Source organism: Rhodnius prolixus, unplaced genomic scaffold (assembly GCF_049639745.1).
Source record: "Rhodnius prolixus isolate KJV_2025 unplaced genomic scaffold, Rpr scaffold_6, whole genome shotgun sequence".
NCBI lineage: Eukaryota > Metazoa > Arthropoda > Insecta > Hemiptera > Reduviidae > Rhodnius > Rhodnius prolixus.
Genome location: NW_027411634.1, coordinates 20,356,287 through 20,375,310, shown reverse-complemented (window position 1 = coordinate 20,375,310; position 19,024 = coordinate 20,356,287). Strand labels below are relative to the sequence as shown.

The following is a 19,024-nucleotide window of genomic DNA, read 5'->3' as shown; positions in this document are numbered from 1 at the left end:
GTCTGTCTAAAATTTTGACTGCGCTTCTGCAGCTACAGTCTCATTGCTGCTTTCGAATACTGCTCTTGACCATGGAATTTGTTCAATTTACTGAGTATATTACGTTTCTGTGCAGGTGTCGTTACATTGAGCTGTCCCGTATAAAGCATTTTATTTATTTAACTTTGCACTGATTTGTCAGAAAACGGGAGAGGATAATAGAGGAATATGGAGTTTTGTATTTACTAGAGTAGTAAAAGAACTCGAAAATGAATGGGCTCCATCTATATATTGCTAAGAGCCAGAGAAGCGTATTCAATAAGTCAACTTTTCTATTCAATTCATCAATCTATCAAGGAAGTCCACTCTGCGGAATAAGAAGTATGAGCTCATCCAGTAGTCTGGTATAAGCCTACATATCATTAGTTCGCAAGCATCCTTGCTATTAAAATTAATATATTTAATATACGAATATCATTAAATTGTTTTATCAACTGCTCTTTTGAATCTCAATTGAAACATTAAATTTGATTTGAAAATGTTGTCCCAGAAAGACTAACGTATCTAAAATTAATTGTACACAATGTGCACTACTTTCTACTGCTCTTAAAACTTGTCTTGAATTTGCTATTAATTAGTGACTATCTATGATTTCGTCATTATTATTTGGAAAAACATTTTTCTACACTAATCCATATCTATATTGCACTTGCTTTGCTTCAAATTCACTGAGAAGGTAGTCATTACAACTAGTATTATTTGAATTTTTTTTTCCTGTGAACTTCCGGCCTACGAGTACGTCATTCTCCTTTGGTGGTAATAACAAATCAATGAGCAGTAGACTCTCTTAGAAAACCTAAGGGCAGAAAACTTGGACCCGAGAGATGTAATGGCAATGTTTACAAGTGTCATTTATTTCTGTCTTTAAAAGTGTCAAGTAACACTTGACTTAAGTAAATAGTGTTTAGTATCTGAAACATACTGATAGTATAAAAGAAAAATGAGCGAATGAATGACAAAAAATAAATCTTAAAGTTGTAAAAAATAAATGAATAAAATAAAACAAAACAGAAACAAGTTCAATTATATTAATAAATAAATGCCTGTACAGTGTTTCAGAAAATTATTTTCTGATTTCACAATAATAAAATAAAAGCTTCATAAGTTTCTGTACAAAGTTATATAAATTTATTTCTTTTCTACACCTACATAATATACAAATATATTATTAACAGATATACAAGGTGCGATTTTTTTTTGTTTTTTAAATATTTTTTTTTAGCTAACTCTTGCAATTTCTAAGAATATTTAACTCTCATTTAAAATAATAAAATTCTAATTTTCTTTTATTTAAACTCTTAGCTATGATTCTTCAGATTGACTTTGAGGTTGCGTACTGCCCTGAGGACTGAAATAGTTAATTCAAATAATTAGGAAATGATGTATTAATTATATTACAAAAATACATGGCAAAGTTTATGTGCATAATAGTAATAGTAATAATAATAATAATAATTATTATTATAATAATAATAATAATAATAACAGTAATAATAATAAAGAAAACTTTGAACAACTTGTAGCTGTGATGATGAACTAATATAATTTGTAAGGAATTATTGGCCGCAAGATCATTGTGGCTGGACTAGAACTGAATATTATCAGAGAGAACTAAATAAATTCTCTATGCTTTTAACTTGCTTAAAGCTCTAATTTCTGCAGTGTGAATTTTATTAATCACATAACCTGTTTAACGCCTTCAATAATGGCGTCAGCCTCTTTGTGACGACACAAATTAGTTTAAATTATTAGTAAATTATACATATAATGGCTAAAAACAAATTAACTTAGATCTCTAAATCAAACTTCTTGACGGTTCGAAGTCTAAAATCTTTCATTATAGTTTTTAAAAAATATCCACCATGGACACTAATCAGAAGAGGAAGTTAATTACCAAAAAAAAAGAATTAATTACCTTCCACCGAAGAACCAATTGAAGAAACCATAGTCAGCCGACGTTGATTCTTCTGAAGTGGCTGTAGCAACAGAAAGAAAACATACAGTATTATTTACTTCTAATTAAATTATACACTTTACTATTTTAATATCGAAATCATTGGAGTGCCGCCGGCTTTCGTTAAGTGTTTTCTCATTACAAATTTTGCTGTCCATCAAAGGACAAGTAAGGTTTCTACGATGAAGAAAACAATCTAAGGACAACCACTTGATTGAACGTGAGTGCAGAAAAATAACCACCTAGCCTTCCCAGATTTGCTTTATTTATTTTTTTGGCGCATCAACTTGTAAGGTCATTAGTTAAGGTCAAAAATGATGATTTGCTCTATTCTGTTATTGTAAAGTTAAAAAAACAACATGAATATTCTGGCAATAAACAATAAAAGATTTATTTACAAGATTTTGAAACATCTAGAGGTAGTATAGTACTGAAAGCAGCTTGGCTTCAACCATTGACCACTTAGAACAACTGGTAAATATTCTTCCGACCAGAGATGGATTTAGAATATTCTTCCGAGCACCTAATTAGAGGAAAACTGCTTTTGCGAGTCCAATCCATTCTAGTCTTTTGATTATATCTAATATTACAAATTTAGACGTTCTCAAAGCTCTGTTTACCTATCGGAGAGAAATTTCTTGGAGGCCCTGTATCAACCAAACACCTCCATAACACTCTGCAAAGCAAGTTGGAGGAGTACCCTGAAGAAACCTTCTACACTGAGAACTGAGAATTTTCTTGAGGTGAAAATACTACCGACGAAAAATCTACAGAGGCGCACTCATTATTTCTTTCAACATTTTTGTTGATAAACGCCATTATTCTCGAGATTTTAAAATAAAAATAAAGTTCATCCTAGACCTCAATGAAACTAATAGAAAGCCAATTGCCTTAAGACGACCAACTTAAATTAAATTTACCAAACAATTGTAGAGCGAAATATTCATATGATTATTATCATTGATTGGAAATCACTTCTTAAATAAATTTAATACAATTTATTACTTTTATCTCTTATTAAAATAATTATTACCTCAAAGCAGCTATTAAAAGTATTTTACTCACGTGAATATAATTGCATATGTTGCATATGTCTACTTTTTCTTTCTAATTGAACAGTAGGGTCCCGTTCGTATTCATGTCGTATTTTGTTCAATCTAAAACAACAAAAACAAGTTCAATTAATAACCTTCTTTTAAGTAATTATTAAGTTAAGTAAATAACGAAAGTATGTCGACTATTCTTCAAGATTACATATAACGTGATGGTTTACGTAAAAAAAAAAAAAAAAAATGGAACAGTCACTTACTTTTCATTAACTGGTGACGATTGTGATGGCAGTGATGAGTGTAATGGTGAAGATGAACGGGAAATTGATTCCTCTTTCGTACTGTTATTTTCGATTACTCGCAGCGCCTCGGCTAATCGAAATTGCAAAGTATCTCGTTCTTCCAGTAACTATTATAAAATAACAAATTTTGCAAATACTTTCTTCAAATAATTTAAAAAAAAAAGATAATAATTTAATACCTGCATAATTTCGTGGGTTAATTCTTCACATCTTACATCACTGATGTGTGCTGTATACAGTGCTTTGTCCAACCTGTTCTGTAGGTCCTCAATACTGGTCCTTAGTTTACCTTCTTCCATTCTTAATAATCTTTCTTGCATTTCTACCACACTTTTCGTTAATCTACCTATCTCTTTATCTTTATCTTCTAATATTGTCATAGTATCATCATGTTCTTGGGTTTCTGCTTTACGTTTCAACAAAGTTGTAAGTTCCTGTCTTAAACTTTCTACTTCAGCCTGCCTTTCTTTTAAAAGTGTCTCAATCATTATTTTCTCTCCTTCAACAGATTGTAATCTTTCTTCTGGCAAAGATTTGTATGCATATCCTTCATCATAACTTGTTATTTTTTGCTTCAAATCTTCTATAATGGTTTCTTTTGCAAGAGTTTCCTTAATAGTGTCATCAAGTTTATCCTGAAGTTCACTGATAACCTGATTAAAATAGTTCGGATTATCTTCAGCTTTACTTAGGGTAGATTGTGATTTCAATGTTTTTACTTCTTCTTCCAACGTATTTTTTTCTGCTGAAAAAGTGTTTTTCAAACGTTCAACTTCAGATCTTAATAAATCTACTTCCATTGTAACCTCTTTCAATGATTGTTCTTTAGTCGATAAAGTATTTACTAAGTAGGCATTTTCTTCTCTTGTAGTCAACAGATTTTGCTGATATTCCTTTTCTTTATGCTTCATTAAATTATAATAAAGTTCCTCTTTTGCCTCCACTTCATTCAAAAGCTCATCAGCCTTTTGCCTCCAAAGTGCAGCTTCTCTTTTTACGTCCTCTAGATGACCAGATAAGTCATCTCTATCTCTGCTGGCTTTTAAAAGTGCTTCTTCTTCAGCGCCTCTCAAAATTTGTAATTCCTCTTCTAATCTAAATATATAGTTTTCTAGACCAACTTTTTCTTCAGTTAAAGACTGCACTCTTGCTTTTAGATCTCCCAGTTCTTTGTTTATCTGAAGTTCTTTTGAAATTTTGTTTTCTTCTTGATTATCTTCAAAACTGAACATTTTAAGATGTTGTCCACTTTCTTGCACGGAAAGAGTATTTTCGATAAAATCTGTTTGTTGAGTAAAGTCCACTGCAAGTTTTGTAACTACCTGTTGCTCTTTCTGTCGAATACTTTCCTTTAATTCCATTTCTTTAGCATTTAGAAGAACTTTAATATTTTCATATTCTACAACAAGGGCGGCATACTTTGCAGATAGTTCTGAATCGACTACGTTTAAAGAAAGATCATGGATTTGTTGCTCTTTTAAATGTAGTTTGTGTAAAAGTTTTTCTTTTTCAGCTTCTAAACCATTATAGTTTTGAATATATTCATTCAGTTTTGACTCATGTTCACTTTTTTGTAAATTTAAAACAGCAATTAATTCTTCATTTTCACAAGATAAAGCAGCAAATTTCTCTGGTAATTCCCAATCAATTTCTTTAGTTTTTGCTTCCAATTCACGTTTTTTAGCTTCTAAAATCAGTTTTAATTCATTGTTTTCGTTGATGAGTATTGCAATTTGATCTGGCATTTTATCATCTAAATTTCCTTCCTTAGATTCCAAGGACGATTTTAGAAATTTTACTTCATTCGTCAATTGATTACTCTTTTTCTGCCACATTTGCACCTCTAAATCTTGCCTTTCTTTAAGATCTACCAATTGTTCATTTGCTGAAATAAGTATATCTAACCTTTTTGTCATGGAATCTTTTTCAGTTTTTAGTACGGAAATCTGAGAATTCAATTCATTAACTTTTGCCTGTAATTTGTCATTCTCTGCCCTTAGTTCTTCTTGTATAGCGAAATCTAAGTCAGAAAGTCCAACATTTTTTGCTTTTTCTAAATTCTCGTTGATAGTTTTAATTTCTTTTATTTTTTTCATTAGTTTTTGGCATTTAGTCTTTGTTGAAATAAGTTCATTTAAATATTGATCTTTTTCTTCGGTGACTTTACTCAATTTACTGGTTAATTCTTGTATTTTAAGCGCTTCAGAATGTTTATGATCATGTTCCAATGTGGCTTCCTGTGCCATCCATCCCCAACCATCCTCTTCATCTTTAATATCCCCGAATGGATTATCTGGAGCAGCAGCACCTTGATCTGTCCAGGTAAATACGCTCATTGCTTGGCTTTCCACAGGTCCTGTCTCTTCTTTATTATGTTGCAGTCTATTTTCCTCTTGTAAAACTCTAACACATTGTAAATCTGTTTCCATTTTAGTTAGTTCATCTTGTAATGATGCGCACATAGCCTCAGATTCTACTAATTTTGTTTGTAAATCAAATAATTTTTGATTTGCTTCTGATAGATTTCTATTTTTAGCAATTAGTTCACTTTCCAAATTGTTATTTCTATCTGTACATTCTTGGAATTTTCTACCTAATTCACTGCAGGAATGTTCATAACAATTACATTTTTCTGTAATTTCCACTAATTCATGTTCTAGTTTTACTAATTTCTCTGTTTTCAAATTCATTTCACTATTTAAAATGAAATTTTCATTCGTACAAATTGTAAGTTTTCCTTCTAGCTCGTGGCATGTTTGCTCCAAACATCTAATTCTATTCATATTATCTGAATTTTCATTTTCCAATTGTTTTAAATTTTCTAATTTCGAATTGATTTCATTTTTTAGATTATTGTTAACTTCGACATATTCTTCTAGTTTTCCTTCTAAATCTGTGTACGCATCTTCTAAATCACTTAACTTATTAACTAATTCCATCCTTTCCTGTTCCAACATTTCCAAGCGTTGATTTTTAAGTTCAAAACTAAGGGCAGTTTGAGTTAATTCAGAATTTAATTCTTCAATTTTATCTAAAGTAGTATTATATGAATTTCTAATATCTCTAAGGGTATCTAATTCAGATTTCATTGCTAATATTTGCGACTGAGATGTTTCGTTTTCTTGTATCAATTCTTCAATTTTCCGTTCACAGTCTTCCTTTTCGTTCATTGTAAAATCACGATCCGTTTTCAATTTTATTATTTCTTCTTTCAGTAATAGTTCATTCTCTTCTGCTTCTCTTTTCTGCCCTTTTAATGTTCCAATTTTACTTTCTACTTCGCTTTTATATTTTTCAAAAGTTTGATTCATAATTTCTGCTGCTTGAAATTTGGCCATCAATTGATCAGAAGTTTCTTTTAATATTCTTTGCCTTTCATCCATTCCAGATTCTATATTATACATTTTAGATTTCATGGTAACTATATCTTGTTCTAATGTTTCTATATAATTTTCTCTTTCTTGTAAATTAAGTAAACATTTATCATAATTTTGTGTAACAACTTCTAAACGTGATAAAAGTTCAGTTTTACCACTGGCCATTTCTCTTTCAATACTCATTAAATCTGTATAAAAATGTTCATTTTTTTCTGAAACTTTGTCATACATGGCTCTTAACATTTCTAATTCTTTTTCATTAATTGTAACCACATCAGATAGTCTTGTACGTTCATCTTCTAATTCAGATATAGCATCGTCTCTTTCTTTTATAGATTTTTTCATTTCTTCTATTTCATCTTCGAGTTTAGCTACATTGAATAAAACTGTATTCATTTGCTGTTGAACCAATTGAACATTTGCTTCCTTCGTATTGTTCCATTTTTCTAAATTAAGTACAGCAGAATCTGCATCTTCTCCTAATACACCTTCATCAATGCTACACAGTTTTTCAACTACAGATATCAATTTCTTTATCTTATCAGTTTTCATTTCAATGGTACTAGATAATTCATTTATATATAAATTTGATGAAGATAAGTATTCTTCAAGTTGTTGCTTTTCAGAAGTAATTTTATTGATAAGACTATCTTTATCGGCTAATTCAGCCGTAATGTTCTCTAATTTAACTTCTAAGTCTTGACATAATTTTGTCTTTAATTTATAATTTGCTACTACTTTTTTAAATTTATGATAAAGTGGATCAGATTCTGGTACTTGTGTTGCTGGACTACCGCTACTTGTCATTGTCATCTCACTTTTGATTGATCTTTCCTTTGACTTAATTTCAATTAAATCTTTTTCTAGTTTATCCTTTTCAATATACAATCCATCCAATGTATCCTTTAAACTTAAATTTTCGGATTGATAATTTTTTAAAGTATTTTCAACTACTGTTAATTGACCTTTAAGTTCTTCAATTAATTCATCACTTTGCATTTTTATATGCTCTAATATTTTTACTCTCTCTAATAATTCATCATTAGGTATACTTAAAATATCTTCAGTTTTCATATGATGGTCACTTTGTGTCTCTAATTTTGTAAAACTTTCTTTTAATTGTGAAATTTCTTTCTCTCTAAATGAAAGTTGTTCCTCTAATTCGACAGACCTCATAATTGCTATAATCTTTTGTTCTTCTGATTGTTGGGCAGATTTAAGGAAATTTTCAATAATTATTTGCTGTTCTTTTATTTTTGCTTCTGCTTTTTCGTAATCTAAAATGAACATAAAAATAATTAAATATCTTACTTGAAAGATATGGTCCTTTAAATAAATAAAAAAAAATGAAAACAATTCAATTAACTAAAACTGGTGAAATAATTGATCTTAAACTGGTTAACGAAGTTTGAAAAATAAAAATAAAAAGTGAGCTATATTCATCGCCAGACATATTAGCAGAAATTAAACGGAAAAGATTTGATTGGCAAGGACATATAAGAACGCATGGACAGGAATAGTATATCTAGTAAGTTATACAGAAATAAACCTAAAAGAAGAAACTCGGTGACCTAGAAGTGGATGGTCTGGTGAAGTTGAGGCGTATACTGCAATGCTGGTTATAACCAGATGAGATGTAAGGTTATAGAGAGAGGCAGTGAGAGGAGTGGAGGAATTACTAAGGAAGATAGAACCCAACATGGGCTGCAAAGCTACAAAAAATAAATAAATAAATAAAATAAGATAAAATAAATTTAAAACTAAGTTTTTGTTGAAAGAGATATAAATATAAAAATCATGCAATTTGCTAACCACAAAGAGATAAACAAAAAACTTCTTGCCAAGATGTTTAAAGTGTTATAACTATATTAAATAACTCATTATTAAATTACTGGATATTATACATACTCGATATAATTCTATTATTTTCATTCTCCAAAAAACTTGTAGAATTTTTCAATTCAGTAAAAGAATTTTCCAAATCAAGGTGCTTTTTCTGTGTTACAGTTGCAGCTTCTTTAAGAAAAAAAAAATTTAAAACAAAAAATCAATTATTTAAACATTACATTTAACCATAAATATCTACAAAAATCTTTAAACAATTACTTTATATCCAAATTATTTATCCCTATTAAAAAGCGATTCATAAGAAATTATATAATATATATATATATATATATATTTATTATAATCCCTTTTCAAGCGACCACCACCTATATATCAAAACAAAAACAAAGCATTTTAACAAAATGGAAATTGAGTTTAATAATTTTGTTCACCATAATCTGGTGCATTAATATTTACTTGCATGGTATGATAATGGCAATGAATAAAAAAGTTTTCTGAACAAAAAGAGCTGTACTTAATTTTCAGCTAGTTTGACCAATGCTTGTTTTTATCCTTTATTTATTTCCAGATTTAAATTTCACAGTTAATCGGCTTTAATATTTAGATGCTTTGAGAGTAATTCATATTATGAAATCTTTTGTAAGTTTAATTATCTCCAAAACCTATGTGCAAGCGAATTTTCTGGGAAAAGAAAAATCCATGGGCCAGCAGCTAGATTCGAACCCTTGATCTCCGCATTGGAATTCAGTATTCGCTAACCATTCAGCTAGCTTAACCTTTCACTGATATAGGTTATTATTTATGTTATTGTTACCATTTTAATGTCTCCAAATGTATGACTAGGAACAAAGGTACCGCTCAGGCAATGAATCGTGAGATAACTAGGAAAATTAATCTATAATTAAAATAAAAGTCTCTGTAGTTTATGTGCCACTTTGCAACTCAGAACTGATAACGGTCTTGATTTTTTATAGGCGAAGAATTGGTTTGATAATGGACCCAGTGGAATACAGAGCAATCATTAAGTTGCTCTCCTTGGAAGGACGAACACCAATCGAAAAATTCGATGAGATGAAAGAGATTTATGGTGATAATTTCACATCATATGATGTAGTCAAGAACTGGTATGATCAATTCAAATGTGGTCGGACTTCGGTCCGAACAACTCCAATTCCAGGCTCACTCAGTATTTTGGGACCAGCATGGAATAGTATTGGATGGATTACCTGAGCAAAGGGTATCATGATCTCTGAGGTACTGCTAATGGAAATTGCGGGAGGCTATCATCAAAACCAAGAGACACAGCATGGTCACCAAAAGTTGTCCAAATTTGTCCGACCTCGCACCATTGGACTTCCATCTCTTTTCAACAATAAAGTTTAAAAGAGATTGGAGAAGTGTGCGTCCCTAGGTGGCACCTCTATAGAGAAGGTGTGTCATTGCTCTAACTCCACCGGGGAAATCTTAAATGAACACCCCGAAACTTTTAAAACACTGCCAGAACTTTAAAGGAAAGTTTTGAGAGTAATTATTCAAATTACTGGGCCAAATAACCTTTAATCACTAAGAGCCTCTATAGTCTAATCATTATTTTCTTTTACTCGACTAATACTATAAAGTAAAGGCAATCATAAAGATTTTACATTTTGAGACATTACCAGAAATATTCGTTTTGAGGTTGTCTGAGTAGTTTCTGCAAATTGCCCACGGTAGCTGAGCGGTTAGAGGCAAGGCCCACAAAGCTATGAATTATTGTGATACTCGGTTCGATTCTCAGTCAAGGCCTTGGATTTTATTTAATGGTTAATATGAGATTTTAATTCTAAAGTAAGCATGCTAGTCGCCTCCGTTCACGACACCTAATATGGTAGTTGTAAGTAAAGGCCGTCTATAAAAATAGTCATTAATTTACATGTGTAAATTTAAAAATATGTGTGGTTGGAAACCGCAGCTCATACGGAGCATGCTATGTCGGATGTAGTATATAAGTAACCATACATAGATAAGAGCCATCGAAGTAGACTCAAGGACAGGAGAGTAAAGATCATCAATCATTCTCTCTCACTTACGATATTTAGCAAATCAAGTACAATTGATGTTAAGGTAGAGGAAGACACACTAAATATAAACTTCGAGCCTCCAACAATTTATATGAGTGAGGATTCGCATTAAACTCGAGCGATAGCCAAAAGTATAAAGAAACAAAAAAAAACCCTCTTTTTTGAACCTAGATGATTTCAAAATTGATACTTGTTTCATTTCAATAAGATTAATAAGAGGGCAAGCAATAAGAAAAATTTAAAAGGGTGAAATTTTCTTTGTCCCTAGTCCAACAGAACAATTATTAATAGACATAACATTTACAGTTATTTTATTAGTTCTTAGTATTTAATTAGTTAGAATACATCATAATATTTGTATCATTTCGGTCTCCTAGTGTTACTTATTCAAGAGCGAAGGTCTAAAAAGTTATTATTATCTCTACACGTGCTTTCATGACTAGTTTAGCACATAGTTACTATTAATTTGAATTTCTATAAGTTGAATTCACAATCTATCAACTAGACTAGAGCATTAAGTAATTAAATGTTAAATAACTTAGGGGCATAAAAAAAAAAAGGTATTATACGTAAAAGTTACATTAATCAGGTCTATTCTCTAAAATTTTCACTTACATCTGTTAAAAGTTTGTAACATTTTGGAAACTTTAATTAAACAGGCCAACTGATAGTTGGTACAATGAATTCTTTTGCTAAGCTTATTTTTCGGAATTTAGACTTCTAAATATTTAATTAGCACAACTAAGGTTTGTTTCGACTAAATGATTTCCCCCAGCACGTTAAGTAAATTAAATATTAGCAATAGTCCCAAATCTAAGAAATCATTTAATTATTTTATTTACTATTACTCTAGTAAAACTTATAAAAAAAATATATCAATAAATTAGATTAACAAGAAACATTGTTTACTTTATTGAACAAAATAATAGGGGATAATTAAACCACAGATAAGATGCTCACCGAATTACTTTATTTTTATTTTTTTCCTTTGCAACATCCCACAGCATTAGTAGCTAAATAACATGTTAAAAACCAGGTTACTTGGATTTGTAAAAAAAAAAATTTGCGAAATATTATTTTATTTTTATTGTTTTGTTTTTGTTTTAGAGAGTATACAAATGCATTATTTTACCTTTTATTTCATCTAGATCTATGACTTGCAACTGAAGGTTACCTTTTTCCTCCTCAAGAAGTGCTAGTCTATCCCTTAAGCTCGTCAAATCTTCAGCATTTTCTTTCTCCTAAAAATAATATTTTTTAAAAAAAGTAATTTACATATACTTAAAACAGAAACAAATTTATATATTATCACCAAAACATGAAACAAATATGTTAGCTTTTGTTACAATAACTATTGCTGCTAACATTATATAATTATTCCAACTTAATAAACGTATTAAACGTAGGTTAGGTTATTACTTTTATGATTATGGAACCTGTCTCTAATTTTACCATTATATGTTTTTAGGTTTTTTAAAATTATTATTATTATTATTATGGGAATGTGTTCTGAACATACCGCAAAAAAAAAAAAAAAAAAAGCCGGCGGATTTAAAAATGCCAGAGGATTCAATTTTTATAGAATTAGATTATGATTGACGCAATCAAAAACTTTAGAAAGAGAGAGAATAAAACTAATTAAAAACATATAAAACCCTTGAAACTTGTCTCTATAAACTGCAATAGTTTACACCTAAAAATCAGGGGCGATTTAAACAAGTTGAGGATAAGCAGCATTAAATTCATAAGGATTCTAAGCAGCTTTAGATTCATAAGGATTCTCAATGAAGGATTTCCTATTTATACTTATCCTTCAATATTAATACTTCTAATAACGATATACGATAATATTCAAATTTTCCAAAAGATTATTTGTTGCTGGTAATAAGGAAATCAAAACCATAATTTCTGTTAATGTGAAATAAATGTGACACATGTTAACATTTTTGAATGTGTTATTGCATTTAGTACGTTATTTTCAATTTCAATTGAATTCGCTTTCTCCAACCAGAAATCATTGAAAGAAGAATGATTATTTTTGCTCATTCTAAGGCTCTTGAAATTACGAATGTAAAAATTGGGTTATCGAAACATTCGCCTCACTACGAACATGTTTTTAAACACAGTTATCAAATGATTGTTTATTTGTATGTAATAGATAAATTGACTGTTGGAATACCTACGAGGGTCGTTTGAAAAGTCCGTGCAAAAATAAAAACTACTTAATTTTTTGGGGTAAACCTTTTTTATTTTTCAACATAGTCTCCTTTTAGGCTTATACACTTCGTCCAACGCTGCTCTAGTTTGTTGATCCCTTCCGAATAATAGGATTTGTCCAAGTCTGAAAAATAGCCATTCGTTTCTGCAAACACCTCCTCATTTGAATAAAATCTTTTTCCCGCCAGCCATTTCTTCATATTGGGGAACAAATAGTAGTCCGAGGGAGCCAAGTCTGGAGAATAGGGGGGATGTGAAACGAGTTGGAACCCTATTTCCATTAATTTTGCGACCACAACTGCTGAGGTGTGAGCTGGTGCGTTGTCGTGATGGAAAAGGACTTTTTTGTGGGCCAATCGTGGGCGTTTTTCTTGCAGCTCGGTTTTCAAACGGTCCAATAACGATGAATAATATGCACCTGTAATAGTTTTACCCTTTTCCAGATAGTCGATGAGGATTATTCCTTGCGAATCCCAAAAGACAGTCGCCATAATCTTTCCGGCCGAAGGAACGGTCTTCGCCTTTTTTGGCGCAGATTCCCCCTTGGTAACCCATTGTTTAGATTGTTCTTTGGTCTCAGGAGTGTAGTGATGTATCCATGTTTCATCCACAGTGACGAAACGACGCTTAAAGTCATGCGGATTCTTCTGGAACAGCTGCAAACCGTCCTTGCAACACTTCACACGATTTCGTTTTTGGTCATAGCTTTGTCATGTTTAAATGTTGATGCAAAATATTATGTACCCGTTCATTCGAGATGCCCACCGCACTAGCAATCTCACGCACCTTCACTCTTCTGTCATCCATCACCATATCATGGATTTTATCAATGATTTCTGGTGTAGTAACCTCAACAGGGCGTCCAGAACGTTCAGCGTCACTTGTGCCCATATGGCCACTCCGAAAATTTTGAAACTACTTATAAACTGTTCTAATCGAAGGTGCAGAGTCACCATAATGTTTATCAAGCTTCTCTTTAGTCTCCTGAGGCGTTTTGCCTTTCATAAAGTAGTGTTTAATCAACACACGAAATTCTTTTTTGTCCATTTTTTGAAAATCACTCGACTTCCTCGACTCAAACGAATGCCAAACACAAAGAAATAGACCGATCTGGCTGAAACTTGGTGTGTGTTCTTCCAAGAGATGCTACTAACTAAACATAACCTCGATACGCGCCAGTAGTGCTATCTCTCTGACTTTGCACGGACTTCTCAAACGACCCTCGTAATCTAATACTAACATAAAAGTAATCTCATTTTTTTTTCTTTTTCTTTTTTTAATAAGAATGAATATTTACTTCTGGTGCTGTTCTTAAATTTTGTATTGATATAAACATGAAGTTATGCTAACAAATACCAATTACATAAACACCACAACATGCACACAATAAATTTTTTTAAATAATAAAATTATCGTAACACCGAAATTCTATTTTTCTTTTATTGAGCCCCTTCATAACAACATAAATAAAATGGCTGCCCATAAAAGTTCGCCTTAACTGTAAGAAAAATATAAAAAAAAGGTAAATCTAAAGTGTTTTAACTATTTACCTTTTTGAGCGAGTCATTTTCTGCTTTAACATTTTTCAATTCAATTTCAAGTTTTAATAATTCCTTATTTAATGATTCTATGGTAGCCGTACTTTCTTTGTATTTTGCTTCAATTGCTGATTTAGAATTTAATAGATCTTCTCTTTCTTGCCTTAATTCAGAAACTTCAATTTCCTTTTCAGTTAATCTACATGAATAAACAATATTCACTTTATACAATCAAATGAAGATTGCGCATAATTAGAAAATAAATAAATAATCACGCATTTTAAATTATTTACAGGGCTTTGGGAATCATACAACACACATTCAATACCTCAGAATATTTCCTGCCTTAAGTTTGATTTGAGCCAGATGACGATCTCAGACTGCTATATAAATATTCTGAAGGAAGGCAAAAATCGACTAAGGCCAAAACATGTTTATGATAATAAGAAACAAAATTTCTAATGTTTTTCAGAAGAGAAACATCCAATCAAAAAAAGAATGTGTATAATGTTGGACAATTAGGCTTCCACGAGAGCATACATTATTTTAAATAAAATAAAATAATTTTAAGTAGTATCTGATAGTTGTTATTCTAACAGCGACTCCCCGCTGGTTCTGGGGCTTCCTCGGAATAGAAACTGAATTAAAATAACATCCAGACAGTTTATTTGGGTTTCCAATAAACACTGCATTGGGAATAAATCAAACTTGCCTTCTTATATTCTTATCTCTAAGAGTGACAAGATTAGTTAATGCATAGGCTGAGGGTTTTTCATCGTTTTTCCCCTCATTATTTACTTGTACTTTTATTTTGTAACAATAGATATTTTGGAGGTTATAGTATTATACTGGAACTCCTTATGTACATATGTATATACTCAAATGTTAAATAAAAATTATTCATTCATTCATTAGTTAATGCATTTTCTGGTATAATTAAGAACTATGAACAGTATTTCGGAGAGTAGCAGTCGCTGATGCTTGTGTATAAACTTTTAGTTGTTAAGTCATCCATTAGTGCCTGAATTTAGAAGTGACATTCTGATAATGCTACCTGGTACTTGGTTATTTAAAAGCTCGAGCTTGGTGAGGAGATTCGTGCGACAACATTTAACCAAAAACTTGTGCGAATTTAAAATGAACAACTGTTAATCTAGAATATAAATAACAAAAAATAAATAAATAAAATAACCATTAAAAATCTTACTTGAATTGCTGTTGCTTCGCCCTAGCTTTTTGCCTTTCAATTTCTGATTTTAATAAAGCTTCAACTTCGGCATAATCTTTTTTAATTCTAGCAAAAGATGCTTTAAATTCCCTATCAGTCGATAAAGATCTTTCCCGTCTTTCATTCAATTTATTTAATATTTCAGTATACATTTCAGATACTTCTATTACTTTTTGTGATTTCTCATCTAGCATGTTCTAAAATAAAAGGTACTTTTCAATCATTTAGAAAAAATAAAAAATCATTGCATTATAGTACAGATAAAAGAAGTATTTTAAAAGAATTAATCAGTTTTTACAAAAATAATGTTTCATAATAAGTTAAAAACAAAAATAAAAGATATTGAGAAAATAGCCTAAATATCAATAGGGTTGATCCTTTAGAGCCTTTGCTTACTTTGTGATTGTGCGGAGAAGGCGCAATTCTAAAAAATTAACTCATCTTTCAACTCTAACGCGCATGCTCTGTACAAATCACAAATCTGTCAAGAGTAATTAAAATCAAATATGTAATTAAAAAACTAAATGCAGATCAGTGTAGCCGTTTTACGAACTGAAATCTTTTTTTTTATTTTCGCAATTATATTTACTACAAAGTAAACAAGAGAAAAAATAAAGAAAATAATAGCTGGACTAAAAAGCAAGTTAACTTTATTAAAAATTTTTCATCTGACTGAGTGGGATATCGAAAAACATGAATCAACCTCAAATATAATCTAAATAGATCTGGGCGAACACAGTATCAAATTGAATCAAAAATATATTTAGCACAAACCCTAATGAATCTCAACATTATAAAAATAAACGGTTGCTCAGCGATACAATGTACAAATCCATCCAGCAGAAATTATAAAATAAACACTCTATCTTGCTACATTAAATCAATAAGTACAAACATGACACTCAATCATTGAAAACTTCTCCAATATTTTTTAAGAAATAACAGGGATATAAATAAAACTTTTCCCCAAATCAGACCTTCCTCATACAAAACAATGCAACAACAAAAAATAACTCATCCAAAAGGTTCAGATTCAGATTCCTTCTATTCAGTTATTCTGCGTGGAGTACCTTATTCTTACAGTTAATAGGAAATCAATAAGAACTCTCCTCTTGCTGTGCAGTATTAAAAATTATCCAACTGCACAATAGATTAACAAAATAACTAGTGCTATCTAGCCCATAAATGTGCATAATGTGTCAGTGCACATAGTTTTCCAAATAGAGTCATGGAACCTTGAGTTGCATGCACTCGACAATGTCCCCGTCATCAGTCCCTCCAAATATCAAAGAAAAACCGCCACCTACGGAAAAATCTTCTACATCATCCCACATGCTCCAAAAAACCTTAGCAACAACATCACGACCTGAAGTAATCATCCACAAGTACCTTTACATACCAACACGCAGCAATTTCATCACTCAATCAAGTCCTACAATCCGTAAAATTATTTCATTGCTCATAAATTTACTTCCTGACTTATTAATAAACAATGTTCATCCTCCAACAGAAAAGGTAGTGTAAAATCACCCTCAGAACTCGGGAATCCTGTTCACAATACTAACGACATTCTTATATTCAATTTTTTTTGACAACATACGCAAAACCATATTCTGGTTCCTTCAAGATATCATCACAAACTTTCCGTAGCACATAACCCACAAAAGTTATTATGTAAATTGTCATTCTGGTTTCACAAATAAAATTAGAAACATTTCTATTCCAATTAACTGATAGTTCAATTTAAGACTTCATTGATAAGATAGCTTTCAAAATTCTACGTAACCTACAAATTAAAAAATTGCACATTACCATAACAAAATACACAACGACGATGACTAATAACTAAACGCCACATTTAAAATTATCAAATTATACGTTCTGAAAAGTGTTTCGATGTAATTTGGAAAGGCAAACAAAGAAGTTTTTCTTTTTAAAAACCTAATACAATAGTAACAATAATTACCTGTAAATGTTTAATTTTGTTCTCCAATTCATTCATCTTCTCTTCAGTCTCTGGAGATATTTCAGCAGTCATCTGTTAACATAAAAAAATCACTCAATATCTGGCGACCTAATTATTTTGCTCTACAGATATTTATTACTATCTAGGATAAACTATGGTTGTTTTCTCGAAGAGGCTGCAGTTCACATCCACTTGGCGAGAGAAAAAGTACAATTTAAAGTGCTACAGTATTGCCAGTTCACTCAAATCTCTTAATTCAATATTTACGGCATTTTTCTAACTCATAACTACTAATGTGTTATTAGAACCCAACATTAATCAATAAAGGAAGGACAACACAAATTTGTACATTAAAATAACAAAAATGTTCGATTGAATGATTCCAAATGGCCTGATTCAATTCTGGCGATAAAATGGTTATCTTTTAATATTAGAAAATGACATTAGGGAAACATATAATTTCCTAGGAAAGTTTGCGACATTAAGAAAATTCATCAAAAAATACGGTGAATACTTCCTAGCTATTAATGAAAACTTAGGTAAATGAATTATGAATCACAAACAAAGAAAATCACTGACCGTTGAAGTAAGTTGTAAATTATCATCTTTCTGCATCGTTTCAATGCTAAGATTTTTGTTTATAGCCAACTGTAATTCAGCAATATCTTTACGCAACATTTCGTCCATTGCTACCTCTTCATCCACCCAAGCTCTAAAATTAATTATCAAATCATTTAAACTACTATCTACAAGGCTATTCCTTAAGAAAAAATGACTATTTTAAAGCAACAGACCTAGCGTCAGCAATATGCTGTTTTTGTTCTTCGTCAAGCCTGCGAAGATCTTCAGACAAAGGAGAGTCATCCCATTGATACTTCGATTCTACATCTGGATCTAATAATTCACTCCAAGATTCATCAACAAGAGACAGCTCCTGTAGCCATTAAACAATATAAACATTAAGCTTATATTCAAGGTGATATGTTTTCTATGGTTTTTTAGACAGCAACTAACAGTCATTTCTTCAAGAGTTTCGATTGTTCTTTCACCATAAATGTTTTCTTCTAATACTTCATCCATCCTGATTTTCAGTTATCTATAACTCGATATTGTTATATAATTGGTGTGGGATCTGATGGAAACAGGATACAAATTAGAATATTCATACAGAACGTGAGCTAAAAATTTGAATAAAAACACAAGTAAGGCCTTTTAAATTCAGTATAAAAGTTCAATGGGCTACTGACTTATTGATATCATTAAAATAATCACCTGAGACTTTGGTTCATTATTGCCACATGTTTGACTTTCTGGTGTCCAGTAAAGTTTGCACCGATCTCTGTCAGAATGACCTCGTACTGAATGTTGATTAAGTTTACGTTGGCTTCACTGCAGATAACCAGCGTACTATATTAGAATCGATCTTGTATTCGATACTTCACTTCA

The 19,024-nt window shown here is 31.0% G+C and overlaps 1 protein-coding gene across 3 annotated transcripts; it reads right to left on the bottom strand.

Annotated features, from left to right (window-relative positions):
* Positions 1-1,051: 1,051 nt before the first annotated feature.
* On the bottom strand, positions 1,052-18,980 carry LOC141460442 (uncharacterized). Of its 3 annotated transcripts, none has more exons than XM_074140432.1 (14): positions 18,851-18,980; positions 18,593-18,756; positions 18,373-18,512; positions 18,158-18,290; positions 17,579-17,650; positions 15,592-15,809; positions 14,397-14,583; positions 11,762-11,870; positions 8,630-8,737; positions 3,524-7,998; positions 3,303-3,451; positions 3,059-3,150; positions 1,955-2,015; positions 1,052-1,387 (listed from the first exon to the last, which is right to left on the bottom strand). In XM_074140432.1, exons 2-14 carry the CDS (start codon positions 18,656-18,658, stop codon positions 1,342-1,344), a joined length of 5,856 nt encoding a protein of 1,951 aa, XP_073996533.1. In that variant the 5' UTR covers positions 18,659-18,756; positions 18,851-18,980; the 3' UTR covers positions 1,052-1,341. The 3 variants fall into 3 exon arrangements, with proteins under 3 accessions (XP_073996533.1, XP_073996535.1, XP_073996534.1); XM_074140434.1 differs by having other exon boundaries at positions 11,804-11,870; XM_074140433.1 differs by having other exon boundaries at positions 18,593-18,710; positions 18,851-18,973.
* Positions 18,981-19,024: the final 44 nt, after the last annotated feature.

What these genes read in the sequence shown, in the direction of transcription:
- LOC141460442 (XM_074140432.1), bottom strand. Translation starts at nt 18,658, where the DNA reads ATGGATGAAGTATTAGAAGAAAACATTTATGGTGAAAGAACAATCGAA. An exon ending in ATTTACAACTTACTTCAACG is followed by an intron (nt 17,651 to 18,157) that starts GTCAGTGATTTT and finishes TTATGTTAACAG; the next exon opens with ATGACTGCTGAAATATCTCC. An exon ending in AGATCTAGATGAAATAAAAG is followed by an intron (nt 8,738 to 11,761) that starts GTAAAATAATGC and finishes TTTTTCTTAAAG; the next exon opens with AAGCTGCAACTGTAACACAG.